The following is a 22,795-nucleotide window of genomic DNA, read 5'->3' on the forward strand; positions in this document are numbered from 1 at the left end:
TGTAATTTTAGGAACAACAGTTTGATTACATCTTGTTCCTTTTTAATGGTTACATTATGCTTTTCTACATCCTGTAAATATTTAAGACTGATGACTAGTGACTTAAAAGGAAGATAAACTGCTGAAGAGGTCCAAGTTGTTTCAGAAATGGTCTAAGAAGATCTGAAACGATCAGAAGAATTAAGTTGCTTTTATCGGCCATAGTTACTTAAAAGGTCAAATCTTATTCTCTTTTTGATATCCTGTGAGGAATATTAACTCAAACCTTTATTTTTATGCTTCGTGTTAGAACTTTTGTAGTTTATCTTGCTGGACAGCCTAAGTTCAAATTCCTATGTAGATTTGCTAGTAGGAGTCATTAGTTTAAAAGAGGTAAGAAATTTTGTGTAGCAAAATATCTCCTTAAAACTTGAAGAAAAGTAGATTCAGTGAAAACAAGTAGGTAGAAAGAAGGCATATTCTATGTTTTTGCACATGAAGAGAGAACCAAAATACAGTGGTTTAGATTTAGAAATTGATAGTTTTAAAATATTACATTATTGAATGTATAGCACTTTGTACTTTTAAAAACTAAATTCATAAAATTTCTGAAATAGATTTAAGAGAATTTGATATCTAGGGTACCATATTCTAAATTTAAATTTTTCCCCCCTAAAATATGGATATACTTCATTGCTAAATTAAAAGTGGTCTGCAGGGCAAATAGAATATGAGTACTTGACCCAGATTTGAGGGTCAGGAAGAATGTATTTGAATGGAGATGTATGTGACCGAAAGAGCTTTAACCTGGAAATAGAGGGGAAGGGTGAAAAGTATTTTACATATTTTAAGCCTAATATCACAAAGAACAGGTAAGACTTCCTCAATGACATAAATGATAATTTGCAGATGGGATTGCTGCATTTTGTAAAATTGTTGAGTGTGATTGCAAGACTGGTGAACAAAGAAATAGTCTTTTATAAAAGGGGGAAAAACAGTGGATTGTTTATTAAGGTTCTGAGTTTGATTCTTGGCAAAATTCTGAAATGGATTATTAAAATACTGGTTTGTAAGCACATAAGGAAAAGAATAGTCATCATTCAGTAAGTACCAATATGAATTCATCAGGTACAAGTCAGGCAATTCTGACTGTTTTTCTTCCATTCCTTTTTAAGTCGGCCAAGGGAATACTATAAATACAACTTGTAACTGAATTTCAGCAAGGTTATTGATAAAGTATCTTATGATATGCTTGTGGACAAGAGAGAGAGATTGTTAGCCAAATGGAAGTTAGGTGGATTTAAAATCCAGAAGACCTGTTATTAAGGAAGGAAATCACACTGAAGGAGCCTTTCATAGAATACCTTAAGATGTGATCACCAGCCCTTTTTTTGGTCACCCTTTTTTATTAGCAGCTTGAATGATATGCTTAACATGTTGGCAAATGACATGAAAGCTGGTAGTGCCAGTGAATACATGATAGCTGCAATTGGCTGACATATAGAAGAGGATTTGTTTTGTTTGGATCTAGATTGGGGCAGAGTTACTACCATTAGATGAAAGTTAAAAGCCATAGAGCCGTCCCAAAGAGGAACAGGATGTCCCAGTAGGTAGGGTAGTGATTGAGTCCTCGTTAGTAGATGTTTGAATAGAACACTTGTCAGGGGTTTTGTAGAAGGGATAGGTCACATTTAGGTTAGACTTAGCTGACCTTCAAAGTTACTTCCGATTCAGATATTCTGTGGATTACTTTAGTAATAAACAAGATTCATCTTTGCAGATACCTTTATTTGGTTTTCGAAAAGGGGAAAAACATAAAGTGAATCAAAGATAAAACCATGCGCCCCTCCCATTCCCCCCTCCCAACAAATTTTCCAAGTCTGCACAAATCACTCAACTTAATTGATTATATCTTTAGCCACTGTAAACACTACTCAAATATTATACAAAGAAATGGGGTAAGATGCATGGAAAAAAGCCATAAAATTGTATTTAATTATTTCTCTGTCTCATAGCAATTAGTGTGCTATGGTACTGAATTTTATTTTTTGTTGCATAGTATTAAGATCATAATAAATAACACTGAAAAGTATCATCCATTAAGCTGTACTGGGGAATTGTGACGTGTTGCTAGTTCATGGATGTTGTCAGCATGATTTCTGTAGCAGATAGTCAAACAAAACTTACTATCCAGCTCTACAGATTCCTTTTTTTTTATGTTAAATAAGCTCTCAGATATTGAGTACATTTATTTGAAAAATAGCTCGACAGCTTTATAAATTGTAGGTACTTTGAAAATTTAATTTAAAAAATGTTTTGTCGTTTTTAATGGCATTGGCAGTTGTGTTTTTACTTAAGGAATAAAATGCAAAATTCCCTATAAATTACATATTAAAAGCATGGGGAATTTAGTAGAGAAGCAAAGTCAAACAAAATAGGCCAATGAAGGCAAAAAACAAGCCTAGCTTGTATTATTTTAAAATACAGAACTGAGTTTTTACTTTTGTTCTTTCCTGAGTCTAAGTGAAACAGTATAGGCCATTATGAATGTCAGATCATCTATACTACATTCATTTTAATTTCTAGAGAAATCAGTATTATTATCCTTTATCATACATACCATGCAAGATCAAAAACAATTGATTTCTTCTGCTGGAAAAAAATAAGATTTACAACTTGTATCAGGAAAAGAAGCCTTAATCCTAGGGTTTTTGGTTTGCCACAGGTTTGTATTTTCTACAGATTTGTCAGTTCTATTTTTGAGTTATTTCTGGGAGAATTAAGAATTTTTGTTAATGTAATTTTTTAAACTTACTGTAAGTTCACTTTCTAGTAATGAAGGGTAAAACAACTAAAGAAATTGGAATCCTCACTTGAAGTAAGTATAAGGAATTGTTGTTTATTGAAAGGTTGAATGATAGATACATTTTCTGAATTTCCCTGAGTGGTCTTTTTCTCATTGTTGCCCATGCTTTTATTTCATTGTTCATTTGACCCTTCACCAAGAGAGGGGGCAGTGAGTGGGTAAAATGAACTAAATTTGGTTACCACTAGCAGTTTTGGCAAAAAGTTTGGGACAAAAGATGCTTTTGGCTGAAAGTACCTTTAAAAAAAAAAGTTTCCTGTGACTTTCTATTAAAGTGTACCCAAGTTTTCATCCTTATTTATTGCCCATTATTTACTTTGAAGGAAGACAAAATGTTACTAGATAATGTAGAATTTGGTGGCATTGTGATTTCATGGAGCATTTCTTGTGAAACATTCTCAGCTACTAACGCAGGACAAACAGGTGTGCTTTTCTGTATGAAAAGAATTTAAAGTTTCTATTCCATTTTCCTATGAAAGTTCAACCTAGAAATTTAAATAAGTGATTAAAAATGTTCACATTGAAAGGAAGTAAAAAAAGTAGGAGTGAATTTCCTGATGTATCGGGTTTTTTTCTTTCCAGGGAAGCAAACAATGGGAAAGGGAATTCTGGGTAATGAAATTTGTTAGGTCCTAATTCAACAATTCCATTTTTCTCTCTAGACATAATTGTGTTTGTAGGTGTATAAATTGAGATTACTCTCAATTAAGGAGTAAGACTCCTGTACTTGTTCATATCTTAAGTAAACTTTTCCTTTTTGGAAATCATAGGTGCTGTTAGGATTTTTACTTCTCCCTTCTAATTCAGACTCTGGGGGAAAGAAACTTACCTAGCTTGAAAGAAGAGTTGTCACTCCTACTAGTTAGTTCATAACACGTGAGGATGAAGTTAACTTTAGCCTTTTGGCTTATTAATTATAAAACTACAATGGCTGAGTAAGCTGATCTTTGTACTGTTCATAACTAAATGAAATCCCTTTGAAATATTTAAACACTATATATACCCAGGGGACAAGTAGATCTGAGTCATTTCACACAGGTTTAATTTTCATGCCTTAGTTTTATGACTTTTTTTTTTTTTTAGAGAGTGAACCATACATGTCTTCTTATGTTTAGAGGGACACAGTGAAGCTAGGAGATATTTGCCTAATATTTTTGAGCACTTACGTGCAGAACAGCCTTAAAGGCATGCAACTGACTGACATCTTTCTAGTGGTGATGTGAAAATTCTGTTCATTTTCCATGGATTATATAGCATTAAGGAAAATTGACAGCTGTGAAGGAAATTGGAAAAGCCCCAAGTTAGAATGTACATTCAGACCTATTGCACAAAACCATTTTAAGTTAATCCAGTGCAATTGTACATTTATAGACATGAAAGATTTTAAGTGGCAGTATAAAATTATCCTTTCCATGAGGAAATAAACTTTAAGATACATGTGTGTTGTCTTCGCTGGGATTGGCAGCTACTCTTCATCTACTGAGTGAAGCTTTCCACATTTCTCCGGAAGGCTTGAGATGACTATTTTGTCCCCTTTGTTTCCAAGTTCAGAGGGAGGAACAGGTTCATCCGCTTCATATTCTTCAAAGGACCTGTAAGGACGAAAACAATTTCTATTTGAATTTTAAATTTGTATGGGGATCATAGTGAAATAATGAAATAAAGATGCAGATTTGGTGGGAAAATATGCACATCAGATCCTGTTCTCTGATAACCTTTATAGTTTTTGTTTTACAAAGTATTCACATAATAACTTTAATAAATAAGGAGTTGACAGGTTCTGAGAGACTTTATCTTAGATCACTTAGTTGGTTATGTGACAGAGCCAGAGTTTGAACATGTAGTCTTCTGGTTTCATGGTGTGTATGTATATTGTGCACTGTGTGCTTCAAATAGGTGTTAAGTAATTCCTCTTTTTAATGCGAGGAAGGGAGGCCTAGAGAATCCTAAATGACTTGCCTAGGGGTCACTGAGTTAGAAACCCCTAAGCTATCCTTCTGAGGGTATTTTACCATACACATCCCTGGCTGAATTTTAACAGAGTAGATACTTATAATTTTCTCAAAAGCTAAAGTGCCAGTAAGAAAAAGTGGCCAGTGATATATGCTAGTGGCTATATCATCAGCTTTAAAGAACTAGTAGTCAAAAGTGCATGAAAGAATGCTAATTAGTGGTCAGACTAAATACTTTTGCAATGGGAGGAGGTAATCACTACTGCCACCTAGTGGTAACATTGGGACCTTTCAAACTTTTCAGTGGTGTCAAAGTGATAATTTGCTCCGTTAAACACTAGTACTAGGGCATACGTAAAGGTGGAAATATATATTGTAAGGATATAGAGTGGACATTGGAGAATGAGTAAGAGATAAGAAAGGTTGTGCTTAAGTTGAACGTCAGGCTAAAGAGTTGTGACTTCATCCTTAAGCAGTGATGTTCCATTGAAGGTTTTTGAGCAGAAGGGTGATATGTATGGAGTGTTTTAAAAAATACGTTACTCTGGATAGACGCATGCAGCAGGGAAGACTAGTTAGGCACTAGCCCATTTGTGAGGCCCTAAGAAACTGATTTAGGATGCTGGCCATGGAAATAGGAAGAAAGGGACATACGTAGGAGAAATTTCTTCAGGAATAGTTATGAAGCAATAATTAATAGGTCCCTGGTAATCGTTCACTAAGATGTGGGGGCGACATTTTTTGTTTTTTATTAATTTTGTGTGATTGGGAATGTAATGATACTTTTGGCAGCAATGAAGACTTTTTTATGGAGAAAATTTGAGTTTAGTTTTTAGCTTCAATATTAAAGTCTAAGCAGTTATGTGTACTAGGGATAAAAAAAATAGTTCCTGCCTTCAAGAAACTTACTTTCTACTGGGGGAGACAACTTGTATAATAAATAAAAGGCAGATGCCAGAACAGCCTGGAGTCTCTGATCCTAGAGATAGGAGTCGTAAAAAAGTTTTTGAGTAGGTTTGTTTGGTACATGTTTTAGGACTATCATGTTGGCCAACTGTTTGGAAGAAGGATTAGAGAGGACATGAAAGGATAGAAAGACCATGCTGAGTTTAGGGTGATGGTAAGACATTTAAATATAAATTGGGAGATGAACGTGAAAAAGGAAACTGGATTTGGAGGTAAAGATCTAAAAGTAACATCCAAAAAAAAATTTTAAGTGAAGCAGCAAATGGAGAATTTAGCTGCATAGAGACTTAGTGCAAAAGTTGTGGAAGGCAATGAATTCCCATAGGAGAATATACACACACAAAGAACTGAGGAACAACAAACCTTGGTGGAATGCACAGAAAGAGGAAGGAGGTGGATGGCTAGAATGCAAGCTGAGTGGCTGGTATGTGAAAAGAGGAATGAATGACCATATGGCTTATGAGACAAATCTGTTTAAATGATTATGTTGTTCTGGATGTTCCTGGAATACAGTCATACCACAAGTGATGTTAACTGGCTAGGGGAGTAAGGAAGTTTTCCTGGGTACTGTGGCAGGAAGTATTGGGAAATCTATGGAAGATCAATACAAATGCTAATTGGCCAGAAAGGGTTGAAATGAAATAAAACCTGAATTTCCAGTAGACCAATTCTGTAGGTTTTTGTGACTTATGTCTAAGTTTTGAGGCCAAGGAAGGTCTCAAGAGGGGGGTGATTTAGGATAGGGTATTCGTATGGGAAACAGCAAAATGGATGTGGTGCCAGAGTGCAGTATGTAGTGAGGGCACCACCGAAAGGGTTAAATATAAATCTGAAGGTGGTTGAGGGCCTGGGCTAAAGTTCAACAAACACTTGAAATATTAATTTTAGATGTCAAATCCCAACTATGCCTTTTTTTCTTTGCACTGGACAGGTGATTCTTGTAACTGAACCAATTTCTCTATGTGGGCCTTTCTTTGATTCTTTTCCCTGATTTCTTTCCACAGAAACGCAAAAACTGAGTTGGGAAGGAACTCCAAGGCCACCTAACCCAACCTCTACCTGAACAGAATTCTCTACACAACATACTTGACAGGTGGTTTTCCAGCCTATGCTTGAGGATCGCCAGTGAGGAGCATACCTGACTACCTTCTGAGACATCCCATTTCATTTATGGACACTTGTTGTTTGCAAGTTTTCCTTTTCCTCAAGAATAAATCTGCCTTTTTTTTTTTTTAAAACAACAACTTCCATTACTCCTATTCTCCCTTCTTAAGCCAAGCAGAACAAATGTTGATTCCTGTATACATGGGTTACTTTTCAAATGCTTAGTTAGTATGTCCTCTATTTTCTTCAAGTTAAACACCCCCAGAGTTAATTAACTGAAGATCAGATTTTAGCCCTATAATGCGGACAGGGAGTGAGATTTGTAGCAATGCATTAATTTTTGTTAATCTGTCAAGCATTTATGCTATGCGCCAGGCACGTACTATATGCTAGGTGCTCTCCAAATGCTAATCAATTCAGATCCTGGTGGCAGTTAAAATTACCACTAGACAGTCCACTTTAATGGATGCAAGTGCTTGCCTTACACACACTCTCATCCCAACTCCTGCCCTCCTCCTCCTGGAATGAAACATACATGTTGGTGTCTCAAATACTCTTACCTCCCATTTCCTTAATTCACTTAATTCCCATGACTTATTCCATCTCTGCTACACAGATGGTCATATCCTCTGTTACTTAGCAGTAATTTATTACCATGTTGACAAGTTTTGATCATAACTTTAATTCATTCTATACTCTTATGTTTTCTAACTCATCCTGACTCTGACTTCCAGTACCTCTACCCCTCACTTTTTTCCAAGCCACTGATCCTGCACTGGTTACACTCTTTTCCCTCCTATGCCCTCAGTCTTTTGCCCCCTAATCCATTTGCCACACCATGATAAATCTCACCTCTTGATTGTCCTATCCCTTTATGATTGGAATTAGGGCCTACTCTCTCTAATAATCTTCACTCTCTTATTTTTGTCTCTGAAGCCTACAGACATGCCCATGTTTCTCCCCTCGCCCCACACCTTAACACACTTCCTCAATCCTTCTATTTCCTATATCTATAAGTAGTCACTTCTTCCCAGCACTTAGCACAGTGTAGGCACTTAATGTTTATTGAATTGTTAATGGCTAAACTTCTAGAGGAAGCTACATGTACCTCTGCGCCTCTCAGTTACTTATAAACAAACCCTTGCAGTCTGACTTCTGATTCTACTGACTGAAATTGTTCTCCAAAGTTAGTAATTATTTCTTATTGCCAAATTAATAACCTTTTCTCACTCTTTATCCTTCTTGACTTATGTAGCATTTGACACTGGATTACCTTCTCTCTGGGTTTTTGGAACACTGCTTCTTTTGCTTCTCCTAACTGCTCCTCCTTAGTCTCCTTTACTGGTTCTTCATGTCACAATTAGTAATTATGTCCTCCATGGCTCTCAGTCTTGGGCTCTTTTCCCTCAATGCTATTTCATTTGGTAAGCTCAGTAGCTCTCATGCATACAATTATCTCTACACAGATGATTCTCAGATGTATATATCTAGCCCTATTCTCTCTCAGGTGCTAGTCACACACCACAACTGCCTTTCAATACCTCAAACAACATGTTCAAAACAGAACTCATCTTTTTCTCCAAACCCTAACCCCTTCCTAACTAAATTTGACATAAATCTTTTTTCTTCTCTACAACTGGGAGGAAAAAAAAGAAAAGAAAACCCTTGTAACTGAAATACGCAGTCAAGCAAACTTTTGCCCTTATGTGCAAAAAAAATCTCATTCTGTATACCCTGAGTATATCTCCTCTTTATCACTGGACCTCTGGAATTGTGGCTATCATTACATTGATCTGAGTTCTTATGTCTTCTAGTTTTTTGTCTTTACAGTATTGTTATTGTATAAATTGTTCACATGATTCTGCTTATTTCTCTCTGCATCAGTTTATACAAGTCTTCCGAGGTTTTTCTTAAATTGTCCTTTTCATCATTTCTTACACCACAGTAATATTCTATTACATTCATATTTCATAATTTGTACAGCCATTTCCCCTGACTGGTGGGCATCTCTTTCCCTAAGTTTCCAGATCTTTTCTACCATGAAGAAGAATTGCTAGAGTTATGTATATACTGGATCTCTTCCCAATCCCCCTTTTTATCTTTTTTGGGAGTACAGACCTAGTTATGGTATTGTTGGGTCTATAGGTACGGACAGGTTAGTAATTTTTAAGGCATATTTCCAAAGAACTTTTCAGAATGCAGACAATATATCATTCTATCAATAACGCATCAGTGTACCTCTTTCCCTCCAGCATTTGTCTTTTTACTTTTTTTTATCTTAGTCTATGTGTGCATTTTTTTGAGGACACAATCATCCTTCCAATCATCTAGGCTCGGGAATCTTAGTGTCATCCTCATTTTCCCCCACAAATCTTATCTTACTCAACATTGTTTCTACCTTTACAACATCTCTTAGGTACTTTTCCTTCTCTTTATTCGCACAGCCACCATCTTGGTTCAGGCCCTCATTCACTTCTTGCATTTGGAAGTCTGTGCAAAGGAAGAAGACTTTCCAAGTCCTGAATCTTACTGCTTTCCTTCTGAGACCGTCCCTAATTTATCTGGTTTATACCAGGGAGCTAGGACTGTTTTTGGCCTTTCTTTGCATTCCCAATGTTTAGCACAGTACCTGGCGTATAGTATGCATTTAATAAACTGACTAGAAAGTTGGAAAGATAGTTCCTGAAACTCTTACATAATAGTTTGTATACAAGTTAAATATAAACACAAAACGGTCATGTTAATTTTATATATATCTAGTTTGTGATCATTACATATAAAAGTTTCATTTCTGTGTTATTTGTGAAAATATCAATGAGATTGAATTACTATCTATATATAGTATTTGTAGGTTTATGAAGCATTTTATGTACATTATTTGATTTTCTCAACCTTATGAGGCAGGCACTATAATTCCCATTTTACAGATGAAGATTTTACAGCTAGTAAGTATCTGAATTTGAACTCAAATCTTCTTCACTCCAAAGTCCAACACTTTATACACTATGTCACTTAACTGCTTCAGTGGCCTTCTAATTGGTCTCTCTGTACTCCAGTGACTCCCTGTTAAATTTGTTTAGCACTTAAGAGCTTGGCCCATTCTTACCCTTCCCATCTTGTTACACTTAACATCTCCCAGTTACCATGGTCCCCAAACACCTCATCTTGCTCTTTGTCTCTTTACTTCATCTCTTTGCTTCCTTCAAGACTCCCTCAACTCTATCTTCTGAAGGATTCTTTTTTTCCTCATTAATCTTCCTGCCCACTTTCCATACATTTGTATGTGCCTAGTTACTAATGTGTTTTGTCACACATTGAAAATGGCATGAGAATATAAGCCATTTGAGAGGGGAGGTTATTTTTGCCTTTCTTTGTATCCCTAGCACTTAGCTTAATGTTCAGGCAGTGGAAGATGAAAGACAGGAATTCTGGGCTGAATATGTCTATTTCAGAGTTACCTGAACAGAGATGATAGTTGAATCTATGGGAATTGATAATCAATGAATATAAAGAAATACAAGGAAAGGGTCTAGGACACAGCCCTGGCAAATACCCATGTAAAAGGGGCCAGGCATGGATGATGAGCCCACAAAGTATACCAAGACTGACCAGTCTGAGTAGGAGGAGAACTAAGACAACAATGTTAAGAAATCCCAGGGAATACAGAGTATTTAAAATGAGAGGAATCAAGAAGAATGGGGGTGGAGAAAGAATTTGGGGTTTTAGCAATAAGAGATTATTAGAAACCTTGGAAGAGTAGTTTTGGGAAGAAAGCCAGTGAAAAAGTGGGCAAGTATAAAAATCTTTTCCTGGAAGTTTGCTGTGAAAAGAGACCCAGCCAGCGGTGGCAATTGTAACTTTCTCAGAGTCACATAATTTGCAGGTAGCAGTGGGACCTGAACTTGGCTGACTTGTTCAATGGTTTTTCTTAATAATACCATGTTGCTGATTTTATTTAAAAGTGAAGAGGCAAAATAGACTAATGTGTATAAGGCATTTCCTAGGTGCCCGTGATAAAATGAAAAAACCTGTCTGGCAATAAGGAGTTTACAATTTAGGGAGAAAAGTGTGTACACCACTAATGAGTCTGAGAAGTATATTGGAGAGGTCAAACCACCAAGAAACATCTGAGGAGGAAGGGATTTTTTTTTAAATTTTATTTTTCATTTTTAACACAAGTTTATAACATAAAACAATTCAAACTTTTGGTCAGGTGATACTTCTTTCTAAAGCAGTTAAAATATGGACCACAAAAGAATTTTTTTTTAAACATTAACCAAGACAAATAATATGTTGCTAACTTCACAAGTTCTTGACCTAATTGTCTCCACAGTATTACTAAGAATTAAAGGACCCTAATTTATTGTTATTGGTCTAAAGTCCTATGCCTGATAGCTTAATGTTAGACTTAACCTCAGATGTTCCTCTACCAACAATCTGCAATTTAATGAATCTGGTATTAAGCTTACAAACCTTTTGACTATAGGAAATTGCCACCAAGAGTAGGGACATTGCAGGGAAACAATATCTCCCCAACTTCATGTCAATTCCAGGCAGGATTAGATTGTCCACTTGCATTCAATCAGGCTTAAAGTCTGCCAGGTGTCAGTGGGGAAATTGAGTCAGGAGAATCCTACCTCAGCCCAGGCTGAACAGCAGCTCTCCCAAGGAAGGGATTTTCTAACTGTTGGGGATCAGGATAAATAAAATATTTAAGAAGTGATCACTACTAGGTAGGTAGGAACACTGCTAAGTGCTGGGAATACAAAACAGAAAAGTAAGGCAGCCCCTGCTCTCAAAGGGGAAACAACATGTGGAAACTTAAGCTGCTGTGACAAAGCAGACAGTAAGGCCTCTAACATCGTTTCCACTGATAAAGTGACATCAGTTTCTGATGTGGATCCGTTTGATACTTGATTCTGTTGGCAAGAACTTTCTTTTCTGCGATTTGAGTAGCTATTATTGTAGCATTTGCAAAAGCATTTGCTGGGATGCACCTCTATAAGGGTTGTTTTCCAGGATGATGGCTTTGGGCTGAAAGTATTGCTATTTGAAATGTTTTTGGGTTCAGGGTCCTCAGTTGTTCCCATCAGAATTTAAGGAAACTGTTACTTTTTGGTTAGGCTGGTTTTTCTGCCTTGTGTATGGCAATTTGTTTGGAATAGCTAGCCTTTTCTCCATAGCAGTGCTTCCCCTAAACAGTGGCTTTGAGCACTGGACTACAAGGCTTCCTGGTTTGGTAGGCACTGCTATTCCCAAGACTCTTGGGCTTTTGGTCCTGGGCTGTCTCCTTCAAAGTCCGAGGAGAGAGACAGGCCAAATAGTGCTGGTGGTTTGGTTTTGGGCTGTCTTTTGTCTCTCCTTTGGATACCTTTTTTTAGGCTGGCTTGCCTGCCTAGAAGTAGGAAAGACATCCTGGAAGAATTAGCAATTGACTTTCCAGGAAAAAGATACAGAGTCTGTGCTAGCTAGGGAGATGATGAAGAAAGTATGAAATGGCAGAAAAAGGCAGAATGACATCAAGGAATAACCAGGAATTCAATTTAGCTGGAATATGAGTCTGAAGAGGGAGTATTATGAAATAAGACTATGGTAGGTTGAAGTCAGACTGTGGAAGCTATAAATGCCAGGTACATGTGTTACCTGGAGGTAATAGGGACCTGGAAGTCCTTAAGCATAGTATGAAATTTGGTCAGATCTGTGCCTTAGGGAGACTGTTTTGGCAGCTCTGGGAAGTATGGCTTGGAGAAAGGGAGGAAAATGGTGATGGGGAGAAGAATTTGGAAGATCTAAACTTGGGGGCAACTATGAGTGGAGGCTGCATATTAGAGAAATGAATTGATAGGATTTTGCATCTGATTAGACACAATTTTTTCCTTTTTCATAAGATTTGTACTGTGGCTAGCATGAGAATGAGAATGTAACCTCCTATAACCAAAAATGCGTGTAACCTAAGGTAGTTTATGCAGTTTTTACCAGAGATCATTGGTGTCAAGTAGGATCATTTTCTATTACGCGTTTTTCCTTTCAACTTCATAGGAAAGATGCAATGATTGGGATATCAAATACTAAGATAATATGGTAAAACATCACCTAATAGCTCCTAATTCTGAATTTTTACTAATTCAGACACAGGAGGAGCTTAATTTCACCTTTATATAATTTATGAAAGGGAACAAATTTCAATTAATATAAACTGAATATTAGTAACATATAGGAAATGGAACTTTGATTTTCTATCTTTTCATTCAATGCTCATTAGCTGTTGCTTCTTGTTCTATCAGTGTGTGCCTATGTTTGTTTCCATTTGATGGTTTGGAAACTAGAGGATCAAGCTTTTTTACAGTTATATGAACCAGGGTTTCACTCAACTCTGGAAAAGCCCCCATTCTAGTATACATACTGTATTCATACAAAGACCATGTAGAAATCACAAATAAATCAGTACAAAATAAATAGGCAACAGAATCTTAGTCCTCACCTCCATAAAAAAACAATAGGTATAATCTCCTATAATATCATACATACACCAGTGTAGAAGTAATTACCTGGCAAAATACATATAGCAGGAAGTAAAACTTCTTAGTGTTGGTACTAAAATCTGGTTGCAAAGGTCCACCCACCTCTGGCCCCATGTTGTCAACTCACATTTACATGGAGTCAATATTGTGTGGTTGTGCAATACCAACGACCAAGACGTACAGATCAGGCTACTGTCCTTTTTCAGAGTGCTCTTGCCCAACAACAAAGCAAGAAATGCCTCCCTCAATTAGCCATTATATGCCTTTACTATGGTTTTTTCAGAAAGGAAGCCTCTGTCTCCTGATCCTGTCATCCAGACACACTAGTCTATGGAGTTCTTATGTCTTGTGGTTTTCCTTAACGAATAACAGCTCCCCTATTTTAGCCAGTATGAGCAATTCTAATCAGAGGTGAAATGTGACTTGCTCCTATTTCATGTGAGTAAAATAGTCAATAAGACTGTTACAGAGAACCCTTTAGACCTTCAATAGGCTAAGCTTTATGACATCTATTTTAGCTGGTCTGTTATAAACTTCCAGATGAAATGAAATGTATACACAAAAGCATTCTGAAAACTACAAAATGTTCCAGAAAATTGATTATTTTCAATCTAAATTTTAAAAATTAACCCATCCATAGAAGTCCTCCACTGCCTATGGTGGAGTGGAGGTGGCTCTTAAGTTCTTGGAGGCAAGGCCAGCAGAAACAAAGCTCTAGTAGGTTCTACCATGATGGAAAACTTGCAATAGATGGTGTCTGCTTTTTGAGGATTTAGGCTTATTAAGCTTATCATTAGTTGTCGATCACTTAACCTGTGAAACAAAAATACAAAATGGCCTTCTGTCTTAGGCTCAATTCTGCTTCTCTAGTACAGAATTCTGGAAAAGGGGCAAAAAATGTTAAACATTTTGCATAGTTTCAGGTCATCTATATGCATGTATCAGTAAGCATTCCAACAAATATGGCAGGGGCTTGCTATCACAGGTTCTTTGATCTTTGATCAAGGCAACTTTTGAAGGGTTAACAATCTCCTTTAATCAAGCACATAGATCATTCACCGAGTTCAGGGGAAAAAGTCAGCAGCCTGAACTTCAGAGGAAATACAGAGGAATCAAAGATCATAGTCTGACCATAGTCAATACATAAATAATACATACATCATAGATCAACAGACAGGTCCAACTGTCTGACCATAGTTGCCAGAGAAGCAAGCAGCAACATCTGGGTTTTCAAAGCCAGGGGGCTCCTAGTGGTTTCCCAGAGTCTCATCTGGCCAAACAAATGCTTCCAGTCAGTAAGCCCCAAAGTAAAACCTTACCCTCAGAGTATTTGTAACTTTTTTTTTTAGAGCCAGAGGGCATCAGAAGTCTTGAGAACCAATGCCTCATTAACAAAAATTGTGAGCCTTCCTACAAATCTTTCCAGGCCCATTAATGGATGGGGAAGATCTTTAATCCCATTAATGATACAATACATATACTGTTTCTACTTAAAGAAAGTTGCTTCTGTACTTTGGTCCTAGTAAAGACTCTTCTATGATGTAGGTAAGATTCAATCAGTGGCACCTGATTATACTAAAACAAAAACAGCAAAAGATCCTACTTTATGTTAAGAGTATGTTGATACTCTTATTTGTGAGGCCCTTGTCCATGAATGTATAAAGAATGAAAGATCCCATTGTGCTAACTACTTTGTTGGCATTTGATTTGTTACTGTCCAAAAAGGAGTCTCCCATGCACATGTTAAGATCATAAATGCTTTCTTGATTAGTGCAACAAAAGAAATGTCTGTGATGATCCTCTATTATCAAGTGTAGTATGATAAAATGGAAGGTGTGTCACAATACGATCAGTGCAAAATTCAAGAGGAAAGATTCTTTAGATGTATCTTTACATCATTAAACATTTGTTAAGCACCTACTATGTGTTGGGATTTAAAAAAAATAGGCAAATGACAGACCCTGCTCTCAAGGAACTCACAGTCTAATGGAACCTTGACACAACATACAAACAACTATTATAAGTAAGCTACATACAGGAAAAGTTGAGAATAATCAATAGAAGGAAGACACTAGAATTAAGTGAGATTAGGAAAGGCTTCCTGCAGAAGGTGGGATTTTAGTTGTGGTACAAAGGAAGCTAGGAGAGCTAGGTGATGGAGAGGAGAAGGGGAAAGCATTCCAAGGATCGAGGACAGCCAGTGAAAATGCCCAGAGTGTCTTATATGAGAATAGCAAAAGAGGTCAGTATCACTGAACTGAACACTTCATGGAAGACAAGCGGGAGGAGTATAAGAAGATTGGAAAGGTTGGTGTGGGTGGTGCTAACAGATTATAAAGGGCTTTGAGTGTCAGGGCATTTTGTATTTGATCCTGTAGGTGACAGGCTGTCATTTGAGTTTACTGAATGGGGGGTGACATGGTCAGACCTGGAAGATCACTTTGGCAACTGAATGGAGGATGGGCTGGAGTGTAGAGAGCCTTGTGGCACGCAGACCTACAAGCAGGCTACTGTACTAATCCAGGTGTGAAGTGATGAAGGCTTGCACCAGAGCTGGGGCAGTATCAGAAGAGAAAGGTGTGTATTCAAGAGATGTTGCAAAGGTGAAATTAACAGGCCTAGGCAACAGACTGGATGGGGTGGTGGTGGTGACTGAGGATGTGAGCTTGAGGGATTAGTAGGGTGCTACCCTCTATAGTAATAGAGAAGTTGGGGAGGAAGGGCTTAGGAGAAAATATAATGAGTTCAGTTTTGAACATGTGTTTAAGATGTTGACTGGACATTTTTAGTTGGAAATGTGAGGTTGGAGGTCAGCAGAGAAGTCAGGGCTGGGTAAGTAGAACTGCAAATCATCAGCATAAGCAGAGATAATTGAATCCATGGTGATTAAATAATTAAGTGAAATAATTTGGGGAGAGAAGGCCCAGGACAAAGCCCTGAGGCACACCCATCAATGTGACCAGGATCAGCAAAGGAGATTAAGAAGGGATGGTCTGACCGGCTGGTTGAGAACCTTGTGATAAACAGTGTCAAAGGCTCTGAAGAGGTTGAATCAAGAAGGATGAGGATTGAGAAAAGGCCATTAGATAGTACTTAAGAGACTTAGTAAGTTTTGGTTGCATGAGGTTAGAAGCCATACTGTAAAAAGGAAAGAAATAAGAAGAAAGGAGGTGGAAGCACCTATTGTAGATGGTCTTCGTGAAAAGTTTAGCCACAAAAAGGAAGAGAAATAGATAGAAGGTAATAACTAGCAGGGTTTTTGAGGATGGATAAAACATGGATGTAGGAAGTAGGGAAGCAGCCCACAGACATGGATAAGTTAGAGAGTAGGGATAATATAGGGGGCAATCTACTAGAGAAGTCGGGATAGAATGAATGCTATTTCAATATGTAGAAGGATTTTTTTTGGCAAGGAGAAGGACCATCTCATGTGAGGCAAGTGAAGATGTTCTCATTTTCAGGTGACATTTGTGATTACATTAAGCTGTGAGACACTGTGGAATCCCTATCAAAAGTTTAGCATGCTAGAAATAGTATAGGGCCTGTGCTGCTTAGGACTTAGATATAGGGCCAAGTATTCCAGGTGAAGATCGTCTCCTGGGTGTGTTTCAACTTCTGGCATCCTGGGATGAGGCTACAGGGTGGACTCATCTGTGTTTAGTTTGGCTGGAGGATCTAAATAGGAGTTATTTACTAATGCTGATGCCCAGACAGAACTTGTTATCTATACTTCTAGCTATCATGTATTTGGATGACAAGTTGTGGAAGCAGGAAGACCTGAGTTCAAATATGGCTTCAGACTTAGCTGTGTGACCCTGGACAAGTCACTTAATCTCTACCTCAGTTTCTTCATCTGTAAAATAGGGATAATAACAGCACTTACCTCCCAGAGTTTTTAGATCAAATGAGATAAGAATTTACTTAAAAAAAGGAGCATTTAGCATAGCTCCTGAGCACTGATGTCTAAATAAATGTTTATTATTATCCCTATTTTTTGCTTCTATCCTCCTCCTGAACTGAGTACAATGTTCAGTCATTACAGGACCCTGGGGCTCCAATCACCTTGTTTATCCTCTAGTGAGAAAAATCATAGTTTCTGCTTCTTTCATCAAAATTACAGCATCTACCCCTTGTTACTCTATCTAGTGGAATATCCCTGTCCCTGCTCTGTTGTTTTAAAGAAGGTTCTATTGATGCCTTCGGTTTCCATGTCACAGATGCGTGAAATTCACTCCTCCCTTTGAAACAAAAACAAGCAAAAACAGCTGACACTGAGACTGTTGGACAGTGACAACCCATCCTGCCCCTTTCTCTGCTTAAAAGAGGGGGCAAGTTTCATTGACTTGTTACTGTTTTTTTTCTGATATTCAGATTTCAGCTTTCAGTTATCTTTTTATCTATAGTTTTGTAGTCACTGGCACCTTTTGTTCTGCTAATTTCTGAACTGTTTTATGCAAATCTCATGTTTCTCTGTATTGATTGTACTTGTCACCCCTTACTTTATATTCGCTACCTTTAGATCCTACAGTTTGTTCATTATCCCATTCACATGCCCCTAGTTTGTTTCTGAACTTTACTACCAATGAAAGGTGCTGTTTTATTGGAACTTTACTTCCTGGCCTCTATTGGTAGATATCTAATAGTGCAATTGCTGGGTCACATCTCATGCGCTATTATTAAATGTTTTCATCCTTGATTTTATCTCACACTTCAGCTTGTATTCGACAAAATGTGGCTTTTTCCAGAATACCATGTATCTTTGGACACTGTCTTAAAAAAATGGATGTTTCTTTCTCAAATACACTATAACACACAATGAGTAGAAGGCATATTCTTTATCCATTACCTCACTATGTAAAATGTATTTTCATGTCTTAATTACACTCATGAAATGGTATCTTTGAATCCAGGGTAACCTTTTCATGCATAGTTTGTTATTAGTAAGAGGAAAGAATATGTGAAAAATGAGTTTTTAGTATTTGTCTCAAAATAGATCAGACAATCTGTTAGTGGAATAGCTATCAATTTAATTAAGAATCATTTATCTATCAATATTAATGGCATTTGAAAACAATAACAAGAGAAAGAAATATCTAACTTTGAAAAATAATCCTAAATATTTAAATTCTATCTCTTGGGGAGGTTAGTGGCCTAGCTCCCTGAACTAGAATCAAGGAATTACATAATTTATTTCATCTCAAAGATCTTTTCTAGTTCTAGTCAAAATACTATTTCATTAAAAATGTTTTTTTACATAAGGGGAAAACTAAAATGCCCAATTTTAAATTCTAGCTTCCCTATTGACTTTTTGGAAAATCAGATTCTTTGTACCTTAGTTTCCCAACTTGGGATAAACACACCTATTCTTATATACTTTACTTGAAAATAAAATTATATAAATATTTTATTACAATTTTGCTTCAGAAAAATGGAAGTGGACTGCTAAGTTATACAAGAATATTAAAATGGAATTAATTCCAGTGTTTGTTTAACATTTAAGAAGTCTAAATGGAAAGATCTACAATGGATATGAGTAGGTTGCATCAAATTACCAATGAAGAAAAACTTTATAAAAGATCCCAATAAAGAAGAATAAGACCATAAAAAGAGTTAGGTAGGAAAAAGATAACCACAGACAGCCCTGTGTTCTCTTGGGAGTCATGCCATGTTAAGAATTTACAGGAATGTCTACATATTAGGTGGACTCTCTATAGAGAATGATGGGAGGACAGAAAGAAGAGATGAGAGAAGACAGGATGAGAAGGTGTGAATGGGTTAAATAATCCACAGTTTGAAGAAGTAGTCATATTAGAGTCAATTCAATGAAACAAGCATTTATTGAGCATGCACTATGTGCAAAACCCTGAGAATACAGAAATAAAACAATGCCTGCCTGCAAGGAGTTTATATTACATTGGAGGGAATTAGATACCACCCCCTCATATTATTGTTCTATATCTTTACTCCCCTTTTCAGCCAAACTCCTTGAAAAAGCTGTCTCCACTTATTGCTTCCACTTCTTTTCCTTTTTTCAGTCCTTTGTAATCAGACTTCTCAACTCATCACTCACTTGAAACTGCACTCTTCAATGCTACCAATGATCTCAATCATCACATTTGATGGTCTTTTCTCAGGCCTTTTTCTTGATCTTTCTGCTGCACTGGACACTGCTGACCACTCTCTGAATTTTTGTGACACCACTGTCTTCTGGTTTACTTTTGTTCCCCAATTACTTTTTTTTTTTTCAATTTATTTATTTTAGTTTTCAACATGTAAAACACTTCCATAATAGTCATGTTGTAAAAGACTGTATTTCCCTTCATCCTATCCCGCCCCCATTTATTCTATTCTCTCCTTTGACCCTGTTCCTCCTCAAAAGTATTTGCTTCTGATTACCCCCTCTGCCAATCTGCTCTCCCTTCTACTACCCCCCCCATCTCTTTTCTCCCCTACTTTCCTGTAGGGTAAGATAGATTTCCAGACCCAATTAAGTGTGTATGTTATTCTCTCCTTAAGCCAACATCCAATGAGAGTAAGGTTCACTCATTCCCTCTCACCTCCTACCTCTTCCCCTCCACTGCAGAAGTTTTTTCTTGCCTTTTTTTATGTGAGATAATTTACCTCATTCTACCTCTCCCTTTCTCCTCCTAGTACATTCCTCTCTCTCACCCCTTAATTTTATTTTTTAGATATCATGCCTTCATATTCAACTCACTCTGCTCTCTGTCTACATATATATTTCCTCCAGCTACCCTAAGAATGAGAAAGGTCTCATGTATTACAAATATCTTTCCACATAGGAATGTAAACAGTTCAACTTTAATGAGTTCCTTATGATTTCTCTTTCCTGTTTACCTATTCATGCTTCTCTGAGTCTTGTATTTGAAAGTCAATTTTTCTACTTAGCTCTAGCTTCTCAAGAAAGTATTAAAATTCATCTGTGTCACTGAATGTTAATTTACCCCCTCAATGATTACATTTGGTTTTGCTGGGCAGGTGACTCATGGTTTTAATCCTAGCTCCTTTGATTTCTGGAAGATCATATTCCAAATCTTCCAGTCCCTTAGTGTAGAAGCTGCTAAATCTTGTGTTATCCTGATTGTGGTTCCACAGTACTTGAATTGTTTCCTTCTGGCTGCTTGCAATATTTTCTCCTTGACCTGGGAACTCTGGAATTTGGCCACAACATTCCTAAGTGTTTTCCTTTTGGGATCTCTTTCAGGAGGTTATCAGTGGATTCTTTCCATTTCTATTTTACTCTCTGGTTATTGAATATCAGGACAATTTTCCTTGATAATTTCTTGAAAGATGATGTATGTCTAGGCTCTTTTTTTGATCATGATTTTCAGGTGAATTTTTGCATCTCCTCTTCCATTTGGCCAATTCTGCTTTTTTAAGATATTCTTCTCCTCATTGGCTTTTTGGATCTCTTTTGCCATTTGGATTAGTCTATTTTTAAAGGTGGTATTTTATTCAGCATTTTTTCTGTGCCTCCTGTACCAAACTGTTGACTAGTTTTTCATGATTTTCTTGCATCACTCTCATTTCTCTTCCCAATTTTTGCTCTACTTCTCTTACTTGATTTTCAAAATTCTTTTTGAGCTCTTCATGGTCTGAGATGAATTCATATTTTCCTTTGAAATTCTGGATGTAGGAGCTTTGACTTTGTTGTCTTCTGAGTGTATGTTCTGATATTCCTTGTCACCAAAGTAAGATTCTGTAGTCTGAGTTTTTTCCACTGTTTGCTCATTTTCCTAGCCAATTACCTGACTTTTTAACTCTCTATTAAAGAACTATGGGGTCTGCTTCCAGTGTGGAGGGCGTACTGTCCCAAACTTCAGGGGTTTTGTGCAGCTGTTTGAAAGATACTTCTAGGGACCTGTAAGTTTTTAGTTTTTCTAAGATGGCATGATCTAAGGAGAGATGTTTATTCCTCTCCTGGCTTGTGCTCTGGTCTGTGAGTGACCACAAGCACTCTTTTCTGCCCTGGAACTGTGAGGAAGGTTCCCTTTTCACTGTCGCCACAAACTCTGCTATGCCTGTGCTCCTTACCCCAGGACTGTGACCCAGGTCCAAGTATGGGGGAAAGCAGAAGAATTCTGCATCAGTGCCAGTAAAGACATCTCTGTAATATCCTTCTGATCAGTTGTTTGGCTGCTGCCCTGGGGCTGGTCTGGTCTGTGCTCCTCTCTCATGCAGGTCTGACAGAACTTTCTCACTGACCTTCTAAGTTGTCTTTGGCATTTGGGGGTTGAGAAGTCTGAAAACTGCTGCAGCTGCCAGTGATTCAGTCCCGAGGCCTGCTCCAGGTTTGCTGGGGCCTGATCTGTGCTAGAGTGGTCCACACTGAACTGTGCTCCTCTCCTAGCCTGGTGCATCAGACCTTTCTCACTGACCATCCAGGTGGTCTTGGGCTGGAAATTTGTTTCATTCTGTCTTTTTGTGGGTTCTGCTGCTCTAGAATTTGTTAGTCATTTTTTTTAAATTAGTAAAATAATTTTAATCTTCCTTTTCTCTAACCTCTTCTCCCCAAAATCTGAAATCTTAAGGATGACATAATACCAAGTCTAAAATGTCTTTAAGTAAGTAGAAAGAAATAATAATCCATGGAATAAAACTTCTCCTAGGAGGTTCCCAGGATTATAATCACATCAGAGGTGAAATATGAGCCCAGGTCCTGTGACTTGAGAACCAGTGTCTATCCTTATATCAGGCTATTTTGGGTTATAGGAGATAATAAGAAACCATTAAAAAACAAACACAAAACCAGAGGTGAGGACCACCACAAAAACTACAAAGTCCTAAATATCCTTTCTTTTTTCATAAAGATTTGATTTTCAGAAGACATAAGAGCTGACATTTGTATAGTCTTTTATGGTTTACAAAATGTTCTACAATATTTGTTTTTTATTATTATTAATTTATTTTTAGATTTTGACATTCATTTCCACAAAATTTTGAGTTCCAAATTTTCTCCCCATGTCTCCCCCTTCCCTCAATGTACCCTCCCTTCTATCCCATCCCACCCTTCCCTTATCCCTATCTTCTCTCTTTTCTTGTAGGACAAGATAAATTTCTATACCCCATTACCTGTGTTTCTTATTTCCCAGTTATATGCAATAATAATGCTCAACATTTGTTTCTAATATTTTGAATTCCAACTTCTCTCCCTCCCTCCCTCCCCATCCCCACTGAGAAGGCAGGCAATTCAATACAGGCTATATGTGTGTCATTTTGCAAAAGACTTCCATAATAGTCATGTAGTGTAATACTAACTATATTGCCCTCTATTCTACCCTGTCCCCCCTTTTTTAACTCTCTCATTTGACCTTGTCCCTTCCCAAAAGTGTTTACTTCTAGTTACTCCTTTCTCCCATTTGCGCTCCCTTATATCATCCCCCTCATCC

General features: G+C 37.2%; 1 protein-coding gene across 2 annotated transcripts in view; it reads right to left on the bottom strand.

The window, feature by feature from the left end:
- Window positions 1–1,746: 1,746 nt before the first annotated feature.
- PPP2R3A (protein phosphatase 2 regulatory subunit B''alpha) overlaps window positions 1,747–22,795 on the bottom strand; it is a 209,327-nt gene continuing 188,278 nt past the window's right edge. For both annotated transcript variants that reach the window (XM_072613579.1, XM_072613580.1), the window contains one exon: window positions 1,747–4,437. In XM_072613579.1, the coding sequence (XP_072469680.1) occupies window positions 4,311–4,437 (127 nt within the window). In that variant the 3' untranslated portion in view covers window positions 1,747–4,310. The remainder of the gene's footprint in view (window positions 4,438–22,795) is intronic.

The sequence above is a fragment of the Notamacropus eugenii genome, chromosome 5 (genome assembly GCF_028372415.1).
Source record: "Notamacropus eugenii isolate mMacEug1 chromosome 5, mMacEug1.pri_v2, whole genome shotgun sequence".
Classification (NCBI taxonomy): domain Eukaryota; kingdom Metazoa; phylum Chordata; class Mammalia; order Diprotodontia; family Macropodidae; genus Notamacropus; species Notamacropus eugenii.